The sequence below is a fragment of the Diceros bicornis genome, chromosome 19, assembly GCF_020826845.1.
Source record: "Diceros bicornis minor isolate mBicDic1 chromosome 19, mDicBic1.mat.cur, whole genome shotgun sequence".
Classification (NCBI taxonomy): Eukaryota; Metazoa; Chordata; class Mammalia; order Perissodactyla; family Rhinocerotidae; genus Diceros; species Diceros bicornis.
The window spans coordinates 16,370,310-16,394,266 of NC_080758.1; the positions used below are offsets into that span (position 1 = coordinate 16,370,310).

The 23,957-nt window shown below is 48.0% G+C and overlaps 1 protein-coding gene across 2 annotated transcripts in view; it reads left to right on the forward strand.

The window, feature by feature from the left end:
* Positions 1-23,957, forward strand: part of RIMS4 (regulating synaptic membrane exocytosis 4) — a 60,943-nt gene that overhangs the window by 15,307 nt on the left and 21,679 nt on the right. The window contains exon 2 of one of the 2 annotated variants that reach the window (XM_058562635.1): positions 23,714-23,855. In XM_058562635.1, coding sequence (XP_058418618.1) covers positions 23,714-23,855 — 142 coding nt within the window. The remainder of the gene's footprint in view (positions 1-23,713; positions 23,856-23,957) is intronic. The other variant, XM_058562636.1, reaches the window with a different exon arrangement.

Here is a 23,957-nt window from a genome sequence, read left to right on the forward strand (position 1 = left end):
AAAGTAAAAAGATAAAGGAACACCACTCTTTAGTTGAACGTTGGGTTTGCAGGGTTGTCTGCACGCAACCCCAAACCCTAAATCTGGGCCTTGCTATGAAAGTAACGAGAGAGAAGCCTCATGCCCACCTCATCCCTAGGTGGTTGGCAGATCTGTTGATTTGTGAAAGGGTTTGGTAAAAATTGGGCCATAATCCCCCAAAAGAATCAATCCAGGACAGGTTCTCATGAGTTTTCTCATGACCTGTTTGGTGAGTGGTAGCCCTGGCTGCTGGTAGAACTGTGGCCTGCGTCGTTACTGCCTTTAGACGGGGAAGAAGAGCCCTGATCAGCGGTCACCAGCATTACGAGGCTGCTCTCCAGCCCTCCTCACAGGGTAAGGAATCTGTGGGGTGAGGGGTATATGCCCACCTGGTCCCCTCTTTCCAGGCCATGTTCCAAGTATGTGAGACCTGGAATTCCCTGTCCAAAGGGCCCTGAGTCAGCTTCTGGGGTCTGTCCAGACCCCTTCCCTTGGTCCATGCTTCTGAGGGTAGACTCTATCCATCACTGGTGTCCTGGTAGGTGGCCACGAAGTGGCAGTTCACAGAGGTGAGAACAGAGCCCAGATGTGCAGAGTGGGCCCCTATTACTTGGGGGGTGGGGATGAAGGGAAGGGGCAGGCTGCAGCTGAGGGCTGGCTCCTCCTCACTCCGTGTTCAGCCACGGAACTCTGAGGATTCTAAATTTGAACCTGTCCTGGCCTTCAAGGTCATTATGAAGGCATATTTGTCAAAGTGGAAGGACAGGACATATTTTATTTAATATCCTGATTTATTACTTTTAAATATTTAGAATGAACATGTAGACCTCCATGGTACTCTTGCCCTGGGCCCTGCAATATTGGGGGCGAGGTTTGCATCATCCTTTGAACTGAGAGAACAGCCCAGAGATGGCCCTTTCCCTCATGGTCCCATGTCCTGGGCCTGGTGCAGACACAGGGTTTGTCTGGCACTTTTGTTCAAATTAGAGGGAGGTACTTCCTCCCCCATCCCCACTCCAGGTGATTGAATTAAAAATGGTCCCTCCTGGAAGAGGATGAACTAGCAAAAGGCTCCCCCTTCTCCAGTGCCAGTGGGGTGTATGGCCTGCCAAGTGAGAGTGGGCTGTATTTCAGCCCCCTGAGCACCCTCGATTGGGTACCTTTGTGCAGGTAGCAACCTGTCTGATAGTTCACAGGGCCCCATGGACCTGACCAGCAAGGAGCCATAGGCAAGACTAGAAGAGAAAGTGCTGACAGCCTGGGATCCTGAGATAATCATTGTCATTCTACGTTTTTAATAATCATCTTCATCATGATAGCTAATGTTTATTTTGTGTTTTGTACATGCCAGGTACTCTGAGCACTATACCTGGATTATCCTATTGAAACATCAGAATATGAGGGGAATACAGTTGTCATACCCATTGTGCAGACGAGGAAACTGAGGCTCAGAGAGGATAGGCTCATCTTTGGCCAAGGGTCATTCAATAGTGAGGTCAAACATAGGCCTGCCTGGCACTTGAGTCTGTTAGCATGACCACTGCTCTGCACTGCCCATTATCATTTTTAAAAGCATTCTTTAGGGGCTGGCCCGGCGACATAGAGGTTAAGTTCGCGTGCTCTGCTTCAGCGGCCCTGGGTTCGCAGGTTTGGATCCTGGGCGCAGACCTACACACCGCTCATCAAGCCATGCTGTGGTGGGCGTCCCACATCTCAAGTAGAGGAAGATTGGCAGCAGCTGTTAGCTCAGGGCCGATCTTCCTCACCAAAAAAAAAAAAAAGGAAAGAAAGAAAAAAACTAGAAAAATGAAATAAAATATATTAAAAAAAATAAATAAAATAAAAGCATTCTTTATGCAGTCAACATATTTACTGATCCCTGCTCCAATGTGCTGGGTGCTGAAGGTACAGTGCTGAATAGGACAGGGGCCTCCCTCAGCCAAGGAGGAAAGAGGAGCAGAGCAGGTAACTGGGTGACCCCATTGAGCAGGGGGTGCTGAGGACGGCATTGAAGGATGAGAAGCTGTTTACCAGGCTGGACAGGGGGAAGGTGCTCCAGGCCTCTGGGCGTCCTGTGTGGTCAGGGAGGAGCTTCCTCTGGTTTATTTATGCCTCTTGGTGGCAAGATAGGTGCATTAGGGAATGGGCAAGGAAGTGGGGCCAGAACGGAGGTGGGGGGCTGGGAAAGGCCCTAATGGGGTACCCGGGACCGGCCCTTCTTGGAGACCACAGCTGTGTCATCATCTTCAGCTCCCTTGGGCTCCTGCTGAGAGGGGTGGACCTTACTATCCACCCCCCACTGCCATCCTTGCCAAAGGCAGAAAGGCGAGGTTGAGAGGGGGAGGGACGGTCATTCGGCACATTTTCAGTGGGTTGGCTGTGGAACCGTGCCTCTGAGCCCTCCCGCCCCGTGGTCTAGTCCCTTCCCTGGGCTCCTTCTGCACCAGGAGTGGGAGAGTCACCGTCTATCATTTTAATTTTTTAAAACAATACTGTACTTTCAATACTGTACAGACACTTATACAGTTATCCAAGCTGGCGTTTCCCAAGCAGATACCATGTTCCAGAGGCTGTGCTAAGCTTTCACGAGTTAGCTCGTACAGTCCTCAGCGAATCTCCGAGGAAGGTCCTGTTGCTGTGCCCATCTTACAGATGGGGAAATGAAGAGACTCCCCCAGGGTCACACAGCTAGCAAATGGCAGAGCTGGTTTCCTTGAGTGTAACATTCTCAGTCTATACTAGGTGTAGCCTTGGTGGAAATTTTGAGAAAACGCAAAGAAGCCACACAAAAAGAAAAAACGCCTCCAGTTCTCTAATCCAAAAGTTGAATGTGTAACCACTGGGGCTGTTTCTCTCTAGTTGGTGTGTGCGTGGACGTGCACTCGCATGTGCAGGAATGTGTGTTTGAACCAAGGCAGGGTCATGCTGTGATACTGTTTTGTAAACTGAAGCCACTATTTAAAAATCACCTTAAAAGGACCTTCACAGGCTGGTCTCCACAGGGACACTCTGATTTCTAGGATCGGGTCTAGAGCAGCATATGAGTCATCTGTAGACCACAGACTTGCCAAGGCAGCTCACCCTAATAGCCACAGTTCATTTTCATCCCCACTTTCTGCTCCTGTTCTTTAAAAAATAAATAAATAAATAAATTTAAAAACTGACAGACCTACCCAGGATTTTATTCCATGCCTGGCCCTGCATTTAAATGCAAGAAGCAGAAGGCTTGTGAGCTATAAATAGCCCAGGCCGCTTCTGAACAGTGGCAGGGAGAATTTGTAGGTTCTGTTTCCTCCCAACCTGGTGACCTGGATTACTTCCTTCCTGCAGTGGTTGCTTTCCTCGCTGCCTCCTCTGCCCATCCTTCACGGAGCAGAGCAAGGCCCTCTATGCAGATGTTTAGTGAGCACCTGTGCTGGGCCAGGCCCTGGGTGCTGGGCACACGGCCTTGAGTGAGCTGCCAGCCCCATCCCAGCTTGGGGAGACACAGAAGGCCAACGATGAAGATCTTGTCATTGTGGGATCCTGAAGAGGTGTCCCTAGTTCTGGGAGTTGGGAAGGGCTTCCTGGAGGAGGGATCCTGAAGCTGAAAAAGGGAAGGAGGAGACAGGGACCCCCAGGAGGAGGTGGCCTGGGAGAAGGAGTCTGTGGGGCCAGGGGCTTAACCTTGGCACAGAACAAGGTTTCGTTATTATTAATCCATCACGTGCTTCTTGAGGGCATGTCCTGGGTTCCTTTGGTGGCTCCCATGGCTTCTAGAATCCAATGATCTTGGGTAAGGAGGGTGCTCAGCTTTTCACTAGTCCAGTGACTCTCAACCTGCTCTGCACATGCTTTTCCGTGTGGAACTAGGATCCTGAGCTCCAACCCAGACGACTCAATTAAAAATCTCAGATGGAACCTGGAAATCTCTTTCTTCCCAGGCTCCCCAGGTGACTGATGTTCGACTGCATCTGGGATTCCTTGTGCTGATCCAGTCTCCCATGTGGGGACCATGCCTTAGTCCCCCATCCAGTCTCCCTTGGATGACAGTGAAGGGAGCTCACAGCGTCTCAGGGCGGTTCCTTCCATTGACAGACAGCTCGACTGCAGAAAGTCCTTCTTCCCTTCTGCCCACAGTCACCTTCATCATTAATCCTAACACAGTGATGACACCAAAAATCAAATTTGTACAGTCCTTTGTTGTCTACAAAATGCTTACTTGAGAGGCAAAAGCTACATAGATTTTAAATTCAGACAGACCTGCAGTTCGACTACCCCTTTTTTTGGTCCTAACCTATTGGCTGTGTCCTTAAACCAACGACTTCACCTCTGCGTCTCAGTGTCCTCATGTCTTAAATGGTGATAATAATACTACTTACCTCTCAGTAATAAGGGAGATGCATGATATGGGCTCAGTACAGTAGTAAGGCACTCACTCCATAATAATTTATTATTATCATTGTTATTACTACTACTATTACGTAAAATATTTACATGGTAAATTCAACATGCAAGAGGTTTTTATCAGGTGCTTGATGTATGCCCAGCCCTGCTGGTCGTGATGAAATACATTGTGAAAAAGTTCTCCCTAAATGTCAGTCGTCATTATCGATATTATTAGTAGTATTTGAGCCTCACAAAGTTGCTGAAGTGGATAATAAAATCACCCTCCTTTTACTGATTGGAAGATTAAGCTCAGAGGGTTGAGGGGTTTCTGAAGCCTGCACAGCTGATAAAAGATGGGAGTGTCTTCCTTCTAATACTCTTCTTCGCTCCTACCTGCAGTAGGCTTTTGCAGTAGTCTGTATGTAAAGGAAGGAAGGAAGGGAGGGAGGGAGGGACCATTATGCACAGAGTTAAGGGGCTCCCCCAGCCTTGGCCCCCATGGTTTCCTTCAGGCCAGGCAGTTTAAAGACAGCCATGTGGTCCTTTCTTCTCTCCCTCCACAATATTCCACCAGAGAAATCCAGTTACGATGCCTTTGAGCGTCTTACAGGGATAAAGGGGTCCTCGGGGAGCGTCGTGTGGCCCGGCTGCTCAGCCAGCTCTCTGGGTTGGGTTTGCAGCCTCAGTGTGGTCTGGGTCTTCAGATCTGCTCTGGCAGCTGCGGGTGCAGCCAACACCTTGTCCACTGTCCACAGCCCTCACTCCACCCTGAGTCACTGCCTGGTGCCCATAGCACGGCTTCCCCCAGTCCAGGCCCCACCGGATTTGTGGGGTCCAAGGCTCCCCCTGGCTGGCTGCAGGATGCCCCCTGCTCTCGGCCTCCTTTCTGTCCCAGGAAAGTGAGCAGGAGTTTCAGACACTGAGTTCTCTCTTCCAGGGAACTGGCTGTTCAGCCTGGTCTCTCTCCGTGGATGAAGGCCCTGTCCCTGGTAAAGAAACCACAGACATCAATAAGGAAGTGAGAAATGTAGCCAGAAGAGGGCCCTATAATCAGACATACAGACGGGTTCGTGGCTGGCGAGGTGGGGCCCGCCAATGGCTCTCGTGTCTTTTATCCTGTACAAGATGTCGGCTGCAGCTTCCCTCTTAGGAGTCTTTCTGAGCTTGCTTGCTCTCTTGCACAACTTCAGCTGCCCTATTCCTGTCTCCCCTTCCGTCCTCTTCATTGATCAGGCAAATCTCATTTCTAGTAGCCTCTGACAGTGGAAGAATCCTGGATTGAGAGTCAGGAGACCAAGTTCTAGACCAGTGCTGTCCAATAGAAATTTCTGCAATGGAATATTCTGTAACTGCACTGTCCAAACGGTAGGTGCTAGCCACAGGTGGCTATTCAGCACTTTAACTGTGATTAATGCAACTGAAAACCAAATTCTTAATTTTTACAAATTTTAATTTATTTAAGTGGTCACGTATGGCTAGTGGCTAATGTATTGGGCAACACAGCTCTGGACCCAGCTGTAAATGTACTGAGCTGTGAGACCTGAGTAAGTTTCCTGCCCTCTCTGGGAAGAGGAGGGGTGCAATTAGAGAATCGAGAAGGAGGCAGTCTGGAATAGAGACTAAGGTCTGGGGTCAGCTAGTTCTAGATTCCAGCTCTGCCAAGTACCAGCTATGTGATCTTGGGCAAGTCACTTAACCTCTCTGTGCTTCAGTTTACTCATTTGTAAAGAAGGCATCATAACAATCACCTCACAGGGTTAAAATGAGGTTTAAATGAGATACAATGACCCTACAAGTGCCTCACTCCCAGTAGGCTTTCGACAAATTGTAGAAGTGGTTTTCGCTGATCTTAGAGGATCCCGTGTTCTCCTCCCTCTTTGGCCGACCCAGACAATTCTTGCTTTTGCTACAAATGTTTATAAAGTACTTTCAGGGCCAGAGGTCATCACCTTGAACCTCTGAAAATGATGTACAAGTTGTGTCATTGTGCGTCTGTATTTTTTTTCCGGAGAAAAACAGAATTTTTTGCGGAGATAAACAGCAAAAGATTTTCAAACGAGTCCAAAAGGTTTAAGAACTCTGGGAGGGAAAGAAACTGGTACACACGGTGCATGTGCAGCAGGTCTGGTATGGTCAGGAAGACAGTGGACCGTGGCCCCAGACTGCCAGCGTTCCTGTCCCAGCCCTGCCACCACCAGGCTGCGTAAACCTTCAGCTTCCCCGTCTGTCAAATGGGGATAACATGGGACCCATTTCATGGGTTGTTGTGGGGATTAAATAAATGAATCATGTTCAATGTGTAGCATGGGGCCTGGCACGCGGTCAGTGCCCCGTGGGTGGTAGCTGCTTGTACCATCGTCATCCTCATCATCACAGTTGTTTCCATCCACTGGATGCCAGGCTTGATGCAGGTGTGTCTCTCTGCCAAACTCTGTCGCTCCTCTCCTGCCACGTCGTCTCAGACTTCATCTCATACGGCTCCTGCTTGCTCGTTCTGCTCCAGCTGCTCTGGCCTCCTGGTTGTTCGAGGACGTGACAGACGTAAATCCGCCTGAGGGTCTGGAGGTTTGTGTTCTCTGTGCTGGAAGCATTCCCCCCAAATATCCACTGGCTCACTGCTTTGCCTCCTTCAGGTCTTTACCCACGTATCATAGTGAGGCCTCCCTGACCTCTGTTTAAAACTGAATCACCCGTCCCTCCACCAGCACCTCTAATGCCCTCTCTGTCCTCACCTGTTTGTCTGGTTTAATGTTTGCTGCCTCTCCTAGGTTGGAGCTTCAGGAGGGCAGTGTGTCCCTCATTTTGTTCTCTGCTCCAGTTCCAGTGCCTAGAGCAGTACTTCACATAGAGAAGGTGCTCAAAAAAAATGTTTGGTGAGTGAGTGAGTGAATAAATGAATGCATGGATCTCGTTTAGTCTGAGATAGGCTCCTGTAGGATCCTCAAACTCCAGAATATGTCTCCTATGTAGTAATTTCAATCAACAAATATTCCTGAACCCTCCTCTGTGCCAGGTTGGGTCTTGGGTTCTAGGGACAGAAGGATGAAGAACATCGCGGCTTTTGAGGAGCTCATAGGCCTGGGGGTGACCGCAATGCGGTTCTCCTCCAGCATCTAGTGCACTTGTAACCACTGAACCGTCCTGCCATCCTGTTTGCCGTCTGTCTTCCACCCTGGACTGGAAGGGCTTGGTGGACAAGGACCCCCATCTATCTTGCTTGGTGCTGTGTCTTCAGCACTAGTACAAGACCCAGCAGGTATATGTGGACTGGACGCATGAATGCACAGATACGGGGTGTAGCAGGGTAGGGACTGGCGGGGTCTGTGGTTGTACCAAGGGAGGGCAGAGCCGCGGAAGAATTCACATGGGAGGTGAGGACCCTTCTCCTGTCTCTTGGAAGCTTGCCTTGACTCTTGGTTGGTCAACAGTGGAGTGACTTGGGAACGATGGAAGGATGGTGGCTTCCCCTCCCTCAGGAGGCTTGGGTGGCCTGCTGCAGCCCTTCTGTATTTCAGCTTCTGCCTGAGCCTCTGTCCTTGGAGTTAAAAATAGCCAAGGATGGGAGCTCAAGGACATGCTGTCCTTCTCTGCCAGGGAGCAGGGATTCTGCTACCTCGTCTCAAAGGGGGCTGCGGGGCGGCAGGTTTGAGAAGCCAGCAGCTTAAAGAATTATCCCTTCCTGCCCCCTTGAGGACAAACACAGACTTCTCTTTCCCCAATCTGGGATGACTCTTAATGAGCTATGGAAGGTCACAGCTGGAAGGCTCTTGGAGTAGGCTGGACACCTGGCAGGGAGCCCATTGCCCTCCAGGCCTGCGACCTTGGCAGACATCACCAATCAGTTAAGGCCCACCTTTCCATGGCAGGCATCACCAATCAATCACAGCACCCTTTTCTGCCAAGTCCAGACACAGTCTAAGAATTCTTAGCATGGGATATTTTAGGCAACAGCTACCAGAGTTGGTAAAAAAGAGAAAGGCTGTTTATCATCGTAATCTAGTCCAGTTCCCTCATGGTGGGGAAACTGAAGCTCAGAGAGGGGCAGAAACTTGTCTGATGTCATACAGGAAGTCCATAGAGGGGCTAGGAGCAGACCCAGGAGTCCTAACTCTGTAGAGGCTTTTTTTCCTCTGTCCCCTACTGCATCCTGTTCCACAAGAACTAAAGTTTGTTTGTCCAAAAGAAAGGTTTTTAATGCATGGGCTGCAAGCCTCAAAATTTTATGCAACATTGTGTGTATGTGCTGACAGGTATTATTCTAAGGAAAGAGAGAATAGCTTTCATCAGCTTCTCAAGAGGATCCTTGCACAACCGGAAAGGTGAAGAGATCAGAAAAGGGAGAGAGTGGAATGGGCTAAAGTCTTGCTACTTGACGTGTGGGCCACAGACCAGCAGTATCAGCCTCACCTAGAGGTTGTTAGAGATGCAGACGCTCAGGCCCAACGGGAGCTACTGAATCAGAATCCACATTTTAACCAGATCCCTGAGTAGTTCATCTGCACATTAAGGTTTGAGAAGCACGGGGCTGGAATTTGGAAGCGCAGCCTTTGGTTTCCTGAATGTGTTTTGAGTACCTGCTGAGTGCCAGGCACCTTTGCGAGTCTGCAAGACAGCCATAGGCGTGGTCCTTGCCCTCACGTGAGGGAGTGGGAAGAAACCGAGGCTCCTTAAGCAAGAGGGGGCCCAGCTGCTCTGCAACTCTGGTAAGGCCAAATCGAAAGAGGTATTTGTTTAAATTGTTTGAAGATAAAGGGTAGAACTTCTATCCAAGGAGCATGAGACCCCAGCGTGCATTAAGCAGGTCTGCGGGGAGGTTCTTGCCTGGAAAGCCTTGTGGGCACCCGGTTAGCTGCCCTCCTGCAGAGTGGTATGGAAAGGGACTGGGGATTTTAAGCAGTCATGGGATTTGGATGAGCTGAGCAGGAGCAACAGAGGGTGTGTTTGAGGCCAGCTTTACTAGCAGCCCCTGGTGCTGAGAACAGCTCCTCTGAGGTGGGTTTGCTCTGGTGAGTGCTGGTGCCAGGTGGTTCCAGCTGGTTCCAACTGGTCTCAGCTGATCCTGGCTAGTTCTTCTGGGTCTGATAGACTCTGAAGGAAGCTGACCATGTGTAGACTGAGGAAGGTGGTAGTGGGGAGTCTGGGGCACAGAAAGAAGACTTGCCCTGGTGGGCCAGGAGTAAGGAATTCCACCCCTGTCCGCCATGTAACCGCTGCATGTTTTCGTCCATGTGCCTTTGTGGGGATACGAGTGCACATGTGTGCTTTGAAGATGGCATGCCTGGGGTCCAAACTGCGCAGCTCAGACCTTATCTGGCCTTTGCAACAAGCCTCACAAGCTGCCCTCTTGCTCAGCTGGAGCCCTCTGCTGGCTCTGGCAGAGGCCAGCGCTGACCTGAAAAAGTCTTAACCCACCCCCACACTACTGTCTCCTTGACCCTCTGGGGGTCAGAGTAGAATAGGGGTTAATAGCAGGGCCTGGGAAATGATACACACACACACACACACACACACACACACACACACACACACACAGCTTTATTGAGATAATTCATATACTATACAATTCACTTATTTAGTACAATTCAGTAGGTTTTAGTATATTCTCAGAGTTATGCGATCCTCACCACAGTCAGTTGCAGAACATTTTGTCACCCCCAAAAGAAACCTATACCCATTAGTATTCACTCTCCAGTCCGCCCTCACCCCAGCCCCTGGCAACCACTAGTCTGCTTCCTATCTCTATAAATTTGCCTATTCTGGACATTTCATATAAATAGTCATAGAATATGTGGTGTTTTGTGACTGGCTTCTTGGGATTTTGCATATTTTCAAAGGTCATCTATGTTATAGCATTTATCAGTAGTCACTCCTTTTTATGGCTGAATAATATTCCAATATATGGATATAGTACATCTTATCTCTTCATCAGTTGATGGACATTTGGGTTGTTTCCACTTTTCAACTGTTATGATAATGCTGCTGGGAACATTCAACTCTGAGTGGACAGGATGGATTCGTTTTGCCTTCTGCCTCTCCACCACTCACTTGCTGTGGGACCTTGAGCAAACTGCTTCAGTTCTCAGAGCCTCAGTTTTCTGAGGGTTTCTGGGAATTAGGGACACTGCTCTCTATCTCAGAGTATTGTTGAGAAGAGCAGCTGTAATTTATGAGTGCCTTTATCTTATTGTGACAGTCACGGTACCTGTGCTCTGTCATTGAGTTCAGACCCACAAGGGGCACGGGAGGATTTATCTCACAGTTACTGTTGACCTGTGCTACGACGGGCTCACATGCTGCCTTGTTATAGCAAATCATTTGGTAGCTTGATGAGTTCTCTTGCCAATGTGTGCGCAGCAGGAGAGAGCTCCCCCACCTCCCCTACACCTTTGGCCTTTTCACATCATTAGGGGGCATATTTCCTATCTTTACTTTTCTTTTGTACATTTTTAAAAATTTTGAAATATAGATAGAAGAAAGTGCGGTGGCTGGAAGAGCTAGCTCGTGGTCCCGTCATTCCAGTTTCCCCTCTGCCATGAGAACGGTGTGTCCCAGATAGGGCTGGCTCATTCATCCTGGAGTCCAGTAGAATTCATAGCATAGAGCCACAGCTAACTCACAAGGGACGTTTAATACGAGCAAGAACTAAACCATGCTTCTATAAGCTACTGAGATTTGGGGGTCACTTGTTACTGCAGCATAACCTAGTGAGAGCTGACCAATACATTTAATCCTTACAACAAGGTGAGGTGGGTTCTGTTATCACTTCTATTTTATGAGGGAACAGGCTCAGAGAGATTCAGTAACTAGTTTACTCTGAAAGTGGCAGAGGGATGCTTCAAGTCCCAAACCCAGTCATTCTGGCTCCAGAGCCTGTGCTCTTAAGAAGACGGAAGTATGTGGGCTGTGTTTGGTGAACGATGAGTAATCCCGTGTGGATAGAACACCTGGTATGCACATGACGTCAGCCTTGTAGTATAGGTCTGGGGCAGATCCTGGAAGCCTTGAATGCTGTGTGGATTGTGAAGCTTCCTAGTGCCAGATGGACCCGTAGACTCTACCTTTTGCCCACAACCCAACTTCTTCCAAAGCTTACTCAGCTTGCCCCAAGTGCTGAGGGAATGGCTTCCTGCGGAAAGGCAGCCACTTGGGACTGTAAATTGTCTTCCTTCCAGTGATTGCTGAGGTGTGCCCTCTACAGAAAGTCTTCCCACGCTGGCTGCAGTAGAGGGAAAGACTTTCTCAACCATCCCTGCTAAGTGTAGGACCTCCCCTCCTCCAGATGCATTTACTCTGCCTTCAGAACTCTTTGTCCTCAGTTTACATTTTGGCTCCACATTTTGCCTTCTCCCTACATGTTTTCCACTTGTCAGTATAACCTTCAGTTGTAAACTCGCAGAAGGTAGCACTTGCGTCTACAATAAAATCTTATGATTTTATTTGCAATTATGTATAATGCAGCATTGAAATCATCTTACTTACAACGCAGACCCTGCCCCTATTTCCAGTGCTGTGTTAATTACTCTTCTTAGCTCCCATAATACCCCATGTATATCTCTGCCCTTGAACTATACTATGTTGTAATTATAACACCTTGTGTTGTAATTGCCCCCCTATTTGTCTGTCTCCCCGTAGACTGGGAGTTTCAGCAAGGTCTGGGTTTAATTCATCTGTGTTACGAGTCTCCCACACAGGCCCTGGCACTGAATAGGCACTTAGTAAGAGTTTGTCGAATGCATGATAATTACTTATCTGTTTTATCTCCCCTCCCCTGCCACTAGCTGTAAGCTCCTTAAGGACGAGGACTGTGTCTTTTTAGAATCTCCAGGGCCAAGAAAAACATGGCATAGGAAATGAGCTTGATAAATGTATATTTCATTGGATAAGTGAGAATACATTTCATTTCAGGGGCAGAACACTTTAGAGTTACAGAGTACATTCATGTCCATTACCCCAGTTGATCTCAAGTCTTCAGACTCTCCTGTCGTGTTCTCAAATCCTTATCACGTGCCCTTTGCCTCCCTTGCTCCCACCTATTTCATCTCTGTGTCTTCTTGATCTCTCCCTCTTCCGCCTTCAAATCCTCTTGCAAAAAAAGGTCTGAGGAATTCACATACCCCCCAGTGTAAAGGAGCCTAAAGAGTAAATTACACTCTGATCTGCCCTGAGCCAAGATCATGCTCCTAGTTAACAGCTTTGCCATCTTGGACAGGTACATTAACCCCTCTGAGTCAGCATTCTCTTCTGAAAATGGAGACAATGCTTACCTTCAATAGTGGTTGTGAGGATTAAATGAAATAATGTTGAGCATCTGTCGGGCTCGGGGAGCTCAGTAAGTGGGAGTTCCTGTCTTTATGTGGAAGGATGGAATTTGAGGCATCAGCAAGCCTGTGGGAAGGAATTGTTTACAAACAAACACAGGATGGGTTTGCCTTGTTCTGAGATCTCCCCTCCCTGTGAGCTGCCACCTCTGTCCCAGGCGAGCCCAGGCCTCAGCGCCTGGTCAGCACCACGGACAGTTCCCGCTGGGTCTGACTGTTTGGCTGCTGTACTTAGTAGCATCTACGAGGCCTTCAACTGCAAGTCACGGCTTTATTTTTTGTACCACCAAGAGAGATAAAACGTATCAGAGTTTAACTCTGACACGCAGTCGGTTGTCATTCATATCTTAATTTCAGAGATGTTGAAAAATGTTTGTCTTAGAATCGGTGAAATAATGACAGTTTATGAGAGGTGGTATCAGTGAACCATTGCCCACTGACCCTTGAAGAGGTTAATTATAATGGCCAGCATTCATTGAATGCCTGCTGTGTTCCAGGCCTTTTTCACTCCTTCCTCTCCTGTCCTGGGTGCTGTCTGCTATCTATGCATTCGCTTAACAAATATTACATTTGGGGAATATAAATGTGAGCCAGATAGACAGCTAATCATGTTTCCCCACCATCCTTCTTCCCAAAATAGTCCAGTGCTGAGCCTCATTTCTTCAGAACATTGCTTCCTGCTGAAGGATAATCTAATGTGGTAACCTCTCCAGTCCACATCATGCTTAACCCATTTAAGAGATATTTCAAATCCATATCCTATGACCCAGCAATTTCACTCCTAGGTATGTGCCCAGAAGAAATGTGAACAAATGGTCACCAAAAGACACATACAGGAATGTCAGAGGCAGATCTATTTGTAATATTCCCAAGTTGGAAACTACCCAAGTGCTCATCAACAATGGAAAGGATGAAAATAATTTTGATATATTTACACAGTGTAATACAATAAAGCCATGAGAATGAGTGAACTGCAATGAAACAATCAACGTGGATGAACCTCACAAACAACGTTGAATGAAAGAGGCCAGACACTGAAGAATATACACTAGGTGATTCTGTGCATATAAAATTACAAAACAGGCAAAACCAATCTGTGCTGTTAAAAGTCAGGATAATGCCACTCATGGAGAGGAAGTAATTGCTGCTCATGAGGGGCTTCTGGGGACATTGGTAATGTTCTGTTTCTTGATCTGAGTGCTGGTTCTACAGATGAGCACACTCTGTAATATTTATCAAGCTATATACTTACATTGTACAGTATATAATTGCACACTCTTCTGTATATATATCATACTTCAACAAACGGTTGTTTTTAAAAGCACCTTTCTCCCGAAGAGAAGAAAATGCTGAAAATTTCTTATGCAGGATGTTGGGTGAGACATTTAGGGGTAGCTGATCATGTGGGATATTTGGAATTGCCTGAATTATTCAGTGTGAGTGGAATATAGAGCACATTAGGGAAAAGGGGAAAAAATGAGGCTGGAAATGTAGACTGGGACCAGGTCAGAAAGGCAGTATGTCTTGAGGCCTTTGGAATTTATTCTGTGAGCAGTGGGGTGCTGTTGAAGGTTTTTAAAGAGATGACATATTTGAGATTGAGTTTTAGAAAGCTTGTGCAGGCCACAGAGTGGAGAACTGGTAGAAGAGGAAGCTCTGGTGCTGGGGACACCGGTTAGAGTAGAGGCTGACCACCTGACCAAGCACTTGAGGCACGTGGGACCTTCTAAAACTAGATTCACAGGCCCCACCCTAGACCTGCTGAACCAGAATCCCCAGGAGAGGAAACCGGGGAATCTGTGTTTTAACTAAGTTCCTGACATATCCGACTGGCACTGGCCTCCAAGCAGATGTTTGGGAGCCTTGAGTTAGTTGACTGTTGCAGAGTCAGGCAAGAGAAGGTGAGGGTGTGGTCTACGACTGTGACCCTGCTGATGCAGAGCAGGTCTGAATTTGAGTTCCTCCAAAAGGAGGCATGGGGACACATTAATTAATTTACAAGCACTGATATGTCACTTACTAAATAGCACTTACTGTGTGCCAGGCCCTGTTCTAAGATTTTTTTTTTTTTTTACAAACATTAACTCATTTAATCTTCATATAAGCACTGTGAGGTACATACTATTAATTTCTCCATTTTTTTTGAAGAGAGGGAAACCGACACACGGAGTTTAAGTAACTCGCCAAGATCACAGGACTAATAAAGTGACCAGGGCCAGCTTTACAGCCCAGGCCAGCAGGCTCCATTTTCCATGCTTTATCCACCAGGCTGTGCTACCTCCTGAAGATGCTCCGGAAATATTGGTGGATGGCTGTTCACTGTGAAGAGGAGCTGAGAGGTTGACAGTTAGGAGACCTAAAATCTAATACCAACATGGTCATTGACTCATGCTATCTAGACTTCAGTTGCCCCGCCCCACACAAGAAAGGCATTAGTCAGGATGACCCCTAAGTTCCCTCCAAATGGAATCTTCTCTGATTTTAAGGGAAGGCAGATTTTGACAGCTCTAGAGAGAAGAGGTGGAAGGTAAAGGGCCCTCACATCAGGGCTTGTGCTTCCTCGGCTTGTCCTGAGACAGAGCCAGAGGCAACATCAGGGCTATGGAGGGCTGAGTGCCTGCACGTCAGCTCAGCCCTTGATTTTCAGATGAGTCTTAAGACCTGGGCAAAGGAGGCATGTGAGGCTGAAGTCACTGGGAGTAGCTAGGCCACAGAGAGGAAGAAGAGGCAGCAGCCTCCAGGGTATTTATCGCAGAGGGTCAAGAAGGGTGTTGGCTATGGGAGGGAGAAGCAATGAGTCTGGGGAGCCATGGTACGTCTCTCGTCCTGGTTTAAAGCAACCCAGTAACCAGAGCTCTTGTGTCCAGGAGCCTTCATGGGCTGTGACATGGACTTGGAGTGGGCCACTCACAGAGATGAGATTACACTCTGGTCAGTGACGTGGTTAGGGATTTTAGAGCCTGGGGACCTGGAGCAAATCACATAACCCCTCTCAGCATTGGGCTCCTCGTTTGGAAAACAAAGCTGTAAAGACCCGTCTTCAATAAAATGCCGAAGTAGAGAATGGTCATCTTCCCTTCTTTCTCTCCCTCCCACCACCACATTCCTGGGATCTCTGGAAGTTAAGAGTATAGGATCTGTTTTCACACAGACCCACATTTAAAACCTAGCTCTGTCTTATCTGGTGTAAACTTGGACAAGTTGCTGAACTGCTCTGAGCCTGATTCCTTTTTGTTAAATTAGGATAACAATACTTGACTCTCAGAGTTATGGTTAAATTATATACATATGTATATATTATATATATATATATTAGTGCCTGGTTCAGGGTAAGTGCTAAAAATAATGGTATCTACTCTAATAATTTATCATTATCATCACTTTATTATCCTATTCCTTATTAACACTTGCTTTTGGGAGAAGGTACATTAAACACATTTGTATTCAGGTATAAACAACTGAGTGAGACTTACTTGTTTTCTTTACTGGAGAATTTGCATTTTTCTTGGGGACACATCCTAAACGTAAAGCCAATTCAATTAAACACACTGTTAGTGGGATGGGCAATGCTGAGTGCTATCCTAGGTGCTGAAGGGAAGTAAAGGAGGCATGAGCTTCCACCGTAGACACAGACATCAAATAGGTTGACTAAGGACTGTGTTTCAAGATGCAATGGAATAGATACCCCAATAGAGGTGAAGATGAGGTGCCCCTGGGACTCGAGGTGTCTGATCAGGGAAGTCTTTGTGGAAGAGACGGCATTTGAATTCTGTGGTAGAGCTTAGTGAGTTTAGTTTAGTGGTTCATTAGAAACGTAGTTATTGGAGTCAGGAAGACCTGGGTTTGAATTGAAGCTGTGCCATTGGTAGCTGTGTCTGTCCTTGAGCAAGTTACTTAACCTTCTTATTCCTCATTTTCTTTCCCTGTAAAATAGGGTAGTAGCTTAATTCTCAGAGTTTATTTTGAGAATTAAATGAGATGTTACTTGGCATAGCATCTGGCACAATGATAATAGTAGTATTAATAATAGCCACCTTTATTGAATGGCTACTGTATGCTACCACCCAACTAAGATATTTTGAAAATTAAATGTTATCATGAGTTTGTTTTATTGTTATATTTAATCCTCACAACAGCCTGAAGGGTTTGGTGAGTGCCCAATAAATTATAGGTGTTATTTAAAGCTTAACTCTGGAGGGTGCTTAGGATTTTGATACAGAAGATGAGGAAGGGAGGAAAGTAAAGGAGAGAAAACCAGGATGCGGTAGATGTACATAGAGCAGTGAGGTGTCCGCTGGGCTGGGCTGTAGAGACTGTGAGGGAGACCAGTAGCAGATGGGGTGGGAATCAGATGAGGGAGAGTCTTGAATGCCTGGGTGCGAAGGTTGAACCTAATTTGGCAGGCAGTGGGGAGCCATTCTAATTATGGCATGATTGAAGCTGTGATTTATTTATAGATTTATATTTTACATTCATTTATATTATTGAATTAATACATTTAACTATAAAAAATTCAAAAGACATAGAAGCATACAAAAGAGAAATAAAATTTCCCCAGTGTGCTGGTTGGAGTGTAAATCGGTACAACTACTTTGGAAAGTCATTCTGTGGCTGTGTCTGCTAAAGCTGAACAAATGCCTGCCCTGTGACCCAGCAGTTCCACTCCTAGGTTTATCCAAGAGACGTGGGTACAAATGTTTACCAAAGGCCATGCACTAAAGTAATCACAGCAGCATATTCCTAATAGCCCCAATACTGTAAAACTCAAATGCCCGTCATCATTTAGTGAATAAATACATTGTGGTATATTCATACAGTAGAGTATGATATAGTGGTGATAATGAGCAGCCTACCACTACACAGAATAATATGGATGGATCTTATGCTATCAACGTAGTATGAAGCAGAAGAAGCCAGGCCCCCAAAAAATAAAAGGCCTTGCTCTGTTTATAAAATTTGAAAACAGGCAAAACTAGTATCTGGTGTTAGAGATCAGGATAGTGTCTACCTTTGTGGAGTGAGAGAGAGACTGGAAGACTGGGCACAAGCAGGCTTTGAGGATCCCAGGGATGCTCTGTTTCTTCATCTGGGTGCTGATTACATGGGTGTGTTCACTTTGTGAAAATTCATCAAGCTCTACCCTTAAAGTTTGTGCACTTTCTGTCTACTTAGATTTAAAAGTTACGAAAAATGATCTTTCACACACTTCTTCTAACAATCTCTCTCCCTACAGTTATTCTGTTAACAGTTCGGTTCATATCCTCCCAGGTTTTTTTGTGCCTATGCATAAATATAAAGATAACACTATATCAATGCTATCTATAGCTTTATAGAAATGGTATTATGTTTTACATACTATCCTGTAACATGCTTTTTTAACTTAACAGTATGTTGAGGCAATCTTTCCGTGTCACTGTATCTGTATTTTACACAGTAAAATTTCTGTCAGTTACACAGTATTTTATTGTGGGAATGTATCATTATTAAACCAGTCCCCTGTTGATAGACAGTCAGTTCCAGCATTTCATTGATGTAAACGATACTGTAGGGAACGTCTTCATGTGTATCTTTGTGTACTTTTGTGACTATTTGTGTAGAATGAATTAGTAGGAGTGGACTAGCTTGGTCTGAAGTGGTAATTTAAGATAGTTAATCTGTTAATAGCTTGTTGGGTGGGTGGGTTGGAAGCAGGGAGACCAATTAGGAGGCTGTTAAAATAGTTTAGACTTTTTAGAGGTAATTAGGGTGGTTGGCTGTGAAAATGGACAAGAAGGGAGAGATATGAGAGATATTAAGGACAAAGACTATAAGACCTGGCATCTAATGAGAGAGGGGGAAAGAGTCAGAGAGGTCCTTGCGGGGCTCTGAGTCTGGGTGGCTGGGAAGATTGGGAGCATAAGTCAGAAGGAGTTGATTGGGGGAAGTGGGAACAGGGATGGGTTTAGTTTTGGTCAGGTTGCATTCAAGGAGCCTGCTCATCCTCCAGGTGGTGATGTCCAGAATGCAGTTGGAAGTATTGCTCTGGACAGGGTTAAGGGCTACAGATTGGGGTATAGGATTCATTTGCTTTGAGTGGTCCAGAGGTAGTGGGAGGGGAATGAAATCAACCAGGGGAGGATCAAGAGAGAGAGCTTGAGGACTGAATGGTGAGAGCCTAATATATAGGAATGGGGGTTGTGGTCAGACAGACAGGAGGAGATCTGCTAGAACTCACTATCAAGGAAGTCAAAGAAGCAGGGATCCGAAGTGACTGTCGTTCAAAGGAGAAAGTAATCAGTAGCCTATGTTAGTCCCCCTCCCACTGGCCCCCCAATGGGTGCCATCATTACATCTTGTACTTGCTCTGCAAATCACTTAACACACTTGTGATTAATCAGTGTGGTCATCTGTTTAATGTCCGCCTGCCCCTCTGAACTGTGAGCTCCGTGGTCAGGGACCACACCACTCTTGCTCTCTCTTCCATCCCCAGCATCAGGCGTGGTGTTTGGCACACACAATGGTCTTGGTACCCCAAGTTGTTGCTGCCTCCTGGCAGGACTCCAGCTGTCCACACACCTTCTCCCCACACACCCTGCCTCGCTCAATACACATACTCTGCCCAAGTTGGGAGAGGAGGGACCCAGGACCCTGTGGGAGAAAATTCAAGCTGCGCAGTTTGAGTTTTGGGTGCAGCGAGTGTGAGTGAGTAGCCAAAAATAGGTCATCCAAACTCCATTTATTTGTACATCACAGGCCAGCCTCAAGGGCAGTCTCACAATAAATTCCAAGCCTGTCCAGTGGAGCATTATGACACCCATGGGTGATGCATTTGCTCCCCTAAACCATCCCTTTGGAAGCTGGCCCTCCTCATGCCTGTGTTCATTACGCAGCAGCTCTTCTTATCACCACGTTTCTTGGAGGGAGTGTGTTGCTATTGTGTGATGCTGGAACCCACCTCTGCAAAGATTTTTGAACTTTGACTTCCTTAGGGTGCCATCTAGGCCAGGTGTCTTAGGTCAGGTTTCCCCAAAAAGGACCCTGAGATGAGATTCGTGTGCAGGTGACGTATGAAGGAGGTGCTCCCCAAGGAGACTGGGGACACGGAAAGCAGGAAGGGATGTGCCCTCAGGCAGATCCCACAGAGGGCGGCTCCTCAGGAGCCTGGGTTCTACGTCAGAGTTCTGACCTGAGGGTTCACTCTCCTGTTCCATTTAGGCTTAGATAAAGGGAGTCGGGGTCATAAATTCCCAGGCACTTCTGCCTCTGCCTGTGTGGGGGCAAAGTGGGCTCAGTAGCCCAAAGGAAGACCTAAAAACAAAAAACATTGGCAGGTAGTGGCTTTCAGAAGCCCATGTGGGGGGGGCCTCACAAAAGTGGGAAGAAGGGAGATATGTGGGGATGTGGGTGGAGCATCAACCTTGTCTGCTACAGCGGGTCCAGCCAGGGTCTATTTCTGGGCCCTTATGGATCAGAAGAAGGGGCTGAAATTCCTCTCTTTCCTATCCGTGTGTTTTATCGGCAGAGACCAGCACTTAGAAGTGTGTCTAGCATCTTCACAAGGGCTCCTCAGTGAATAAGAAGACACTGAGTCAATGTTTGTTGAATGAATGGAAGCACCGTTCAGGAGTTGGGGACTGACACAAGGCCCTTGTATGTGGTCATGAGCAGTTATTGGAGACTGGTTTAGTTAGGCATGTGAATGGAGTGGCGGGCTGGAAGCCATACTGCAAATCAGAGTGCATGGTTGGTGACATGATGGCCAGAGGCTGTTCTCTGAAGGAGTTTGTTGGTTGAAGGAGGTGGTGTAAGAAGTGAAGCCTTGAGCAGGCTTGTAGGAGGAGTGGAAAGAGCCAGAAGATGAGAAGTGGTAGATTCAAGGCCCAGAGAGGACACTTGGTGGGGGGAGGTCCCAGTGAGGGTGGGAGGAGATGGGATGGAGAGAACAGATGGTGGTCAGCATTGGCCAGGAGAAGGGTCACCCCTTCCTCTCAGAGGAAAGGAGGGTCGAGGGGCAGGTTGAAAGGTCTGAGGATGCTGAAATTTGGAAATGAGAAAGAGCAAGTCAAAGAGACACATCTTTTCAGCCAGGGGGAGAAATGTCATCTGTTGGGATGGATGGGGTTACAGGGTGGGGAGTGGGAATGCATTGGGACAGCCACTTTGAGGACTGTGACTGAGTCAGCAAGAGATGACAAAAGGAAGGGTTAGATAGCTGAGTTCAGATGGTGGACCTTGTCAATGTGGTTGGGTACAACCGTGGTCCCCAAATTGGGGACTTCCGAGGTGGGGGAGGTGGCATGTCAGGAGGAACATGCAAGACGGTTGGCGTGGGCAAATTTGGGAAGCACTGGGGGCTCTTTCTCTGCAGTGGCTGTGGCTGCTTTTCTTTAGCACCTACTGTGTGCCAGGCTCTGTGGTGAATGTTCTGTCATTTAACCCTCTCAACAGCAAGTGCTACCGGCCTGCCCAAGGTCTCAGTTAGTGGTTGCAGAGCCGGGACTCTATGCCTGGGTCATCTGATGGCAGAATCAGTCTCACCTAGGTGGTGGTCCGACTAGGATACTGTATGTGAAGTGCTTTGGGGCTGTAGAACGCCACAGAGATGTGAAGCACACCTCTCCAAACCTCCTCCTCAGCCCCGTGGGGACTGAGTTGTTTGTCATGCTTTTTGGCCCTCCCTTTTCCCGAGAGAAATGTGTCAGACCCTGGTGGGTGGGGACGAGCCGGTGGGGCTCCAGAACGGGGCTCACAGGGAGGTGTGAGGTATAAAGCCCAGGCAGGAGTCTGCAGCCTGCCTGCGGGGTCCCTAGTTGGGAGGGGCGTTTGTCCCTGGATGGATGACTGCGCTTGTGTGTATGTGAATGGAGGAACGTCTCTCTGTGCCTGTGAGTCTGTGTGTCTGAGTGAGCACGTGGTGTATGTCTCTGGATCTTTCTCTGTGTCTCTGTATCTGCTATACACAGAGAAACATAGAAATGGTTGGGGGGGGTACAGATATAAATTAGGGAAAAAACAAATGGTGAATGAAGGGGAGCATAGACCCAGGGATACACGTGTCCCCCTACGTGTTCAGAAACACTCAGAGTGAGACACACATAGAAATGCACAGTTTCTCTCTGCTTTCTTGAGTGGGTTGGCATATACTTCTTACGGATGTGTGTCTTTGTGGGTGTCTGGCACACACACAGATACACATACCCATTTAGCCTCAGAAACACAGAATGATAGGTACATGGAGACCCGTAGAAACACAGATATCAACACTCGGAGATACCTTAACACACTCTGTGTCTTTGCATGTAGATTCCTGTGCGTGTGTGTTACTCTGTTTTTCTGAGTGTGTGGGCGTCTGTGCATCTGAATAACACAGATACATGTGGGAGAGAAACTTGTGGGCACACACTCTGAAAAACAGACACAGAGCATCTGTGTCTCTGCGTGTGTGTGTGTGTCTTAAAGTCAGGGAGGAAGGCGACACCCTGGTTGAGCTGGAGGAGGGAGGCCGGGGGAGGCGTCCTGACCTCGCTCTGTCTCCTTGCACACAGACTCAGCTCCCTCTTGCTAAGCAGGATGATGGGGTTTGGGTGGCACTGTTTTCCCCTAGTGGGTTGCTCAGCAAGCACTGAGGAAGCCCCTGAGGTCCACCAGCTTGTCTCAGAGTTTGTGGGGATGTGGGGAAGAGCCCACTAAAGATCTGCCGCCTCATGTAGTAAACCCACAGGGTGGTCGGAGATGGAACGCTTACCTCGATCACCAGGCTGTGGAGCAGGGAGCAAAGGGACCCTCCTGGGGTCAAATCCTGGCTCTGCCGCCACCTGCCTCCATGGGTGTGGACAAGTCACTTAACCTCTGTGCCTCACGTCCTTGATGCTAAAGCGGGGCGAGTAGGCGCATCCGCCTCATGGGTGGTTGGCGATTAGGACCGCTCTCAGGCAGACACTCACTCATCCAGCAGTTATTAATGGAGCACCCACTGTGGCTGGACCCTGCCTTGGCCCTGCAGCTTCAGCGGTCAACAAGACAAGTTCCGTGTCCTCACGGAGTTTACCCTCTACGTGGAGGAAGCTAGTCAATAAACCAACAGTGTACAACACATCAGGGGTGGTGAGTGTTAGGAAGAAAGCCAAACAGGACAATAGGGCAGAGAGGGGCAGGGGGTGGGAGGGGCCCGAGTGCAAGGAGGGTCTCAGATAAGATGACATTTGGTCAGAGTGAAAGTAAAGGAGTGAGCTGCTGGAGGGAGAGAGGATGCTCAAGGGGAGGGACTAGCAGGGGCGGAGGGCCGTTGTCCTCATAATAAGCCTGTTATCCCATTTCACAGTTGAAGAAACGGAGGCACAGAGAGGCTGAGTAATTTGCCCAAAGTCTCACAGCCAGTGAGACGGAGATCTAGGATTTCAACCTGGGCAGTCTGGTTTCTGAGCTGATGGTCTCAATCTGTGGTCCTCAGTCCAGGGTGATGTTTGCCCCCCGGGGGATATGCGGCAATGTCTGGAGACGTTTTTGATTGCTGCAACTGGACTGGAGGCTGCTACCAGCATCTAGTAGGTAGAGGCCAGGGGTACTGTTAGACCTTGTGCAATGCATAGGACACCCCTGACAACAGTATCCCGTCCCCACTGCCAGTTGTGCTGAGGTGGAGAAACCCTGGTCTGAATCCATGCAAAGCACTTGACAGTGTGACACGTAGTAGGTGCTCGATAAATAGTAGCTGGAGAGGAGGAGGAGAAAGGATTTGGAGAAGGTTGCAGGGGAGAAATGAATTCAAAGAGGAGAAAAAGAACATGTAAATGAATCCGTCAGTTAGCAGGACTCATGTGATCTGCTTGTTGAGTGGGTGTGAAGGGCAGGGCTGCCCCCAGGGAGGGCAGGTGCAGGGGAGGCCGTGGCAGGAGGAGGTTGATGGACTGGGGGTGGGGGCTGACGCTGGCAGCCAGCAGCCACTGTAACACTAACCAGATGACTTGTCTCTCCATCCCCTCCCACCCCGTGTCTCTCTCCCCATCTCTCTTGGCCTCTCTGCCCAGAAGGGGACAGCCGGAGGCTGAAGGGGGCCATCCAGAGGAGCACGGAGACGGGCCTGGCGGTAGAGATGCCCAGCCGGACGCTACGCCAGGCCAGCCACGAGTCCATCGAGGACAGCATGAACAGCTACGGCTCGGAGGGCAAGTGAGTGTGAGGCCCAGTGCTGCCCACTGGCCCTCTTGACTCTCACAGTCTCTGATGTGGGGCAGGAGGGACTGAGCAACGCCCTTCAGGAGCTCTGGGGCA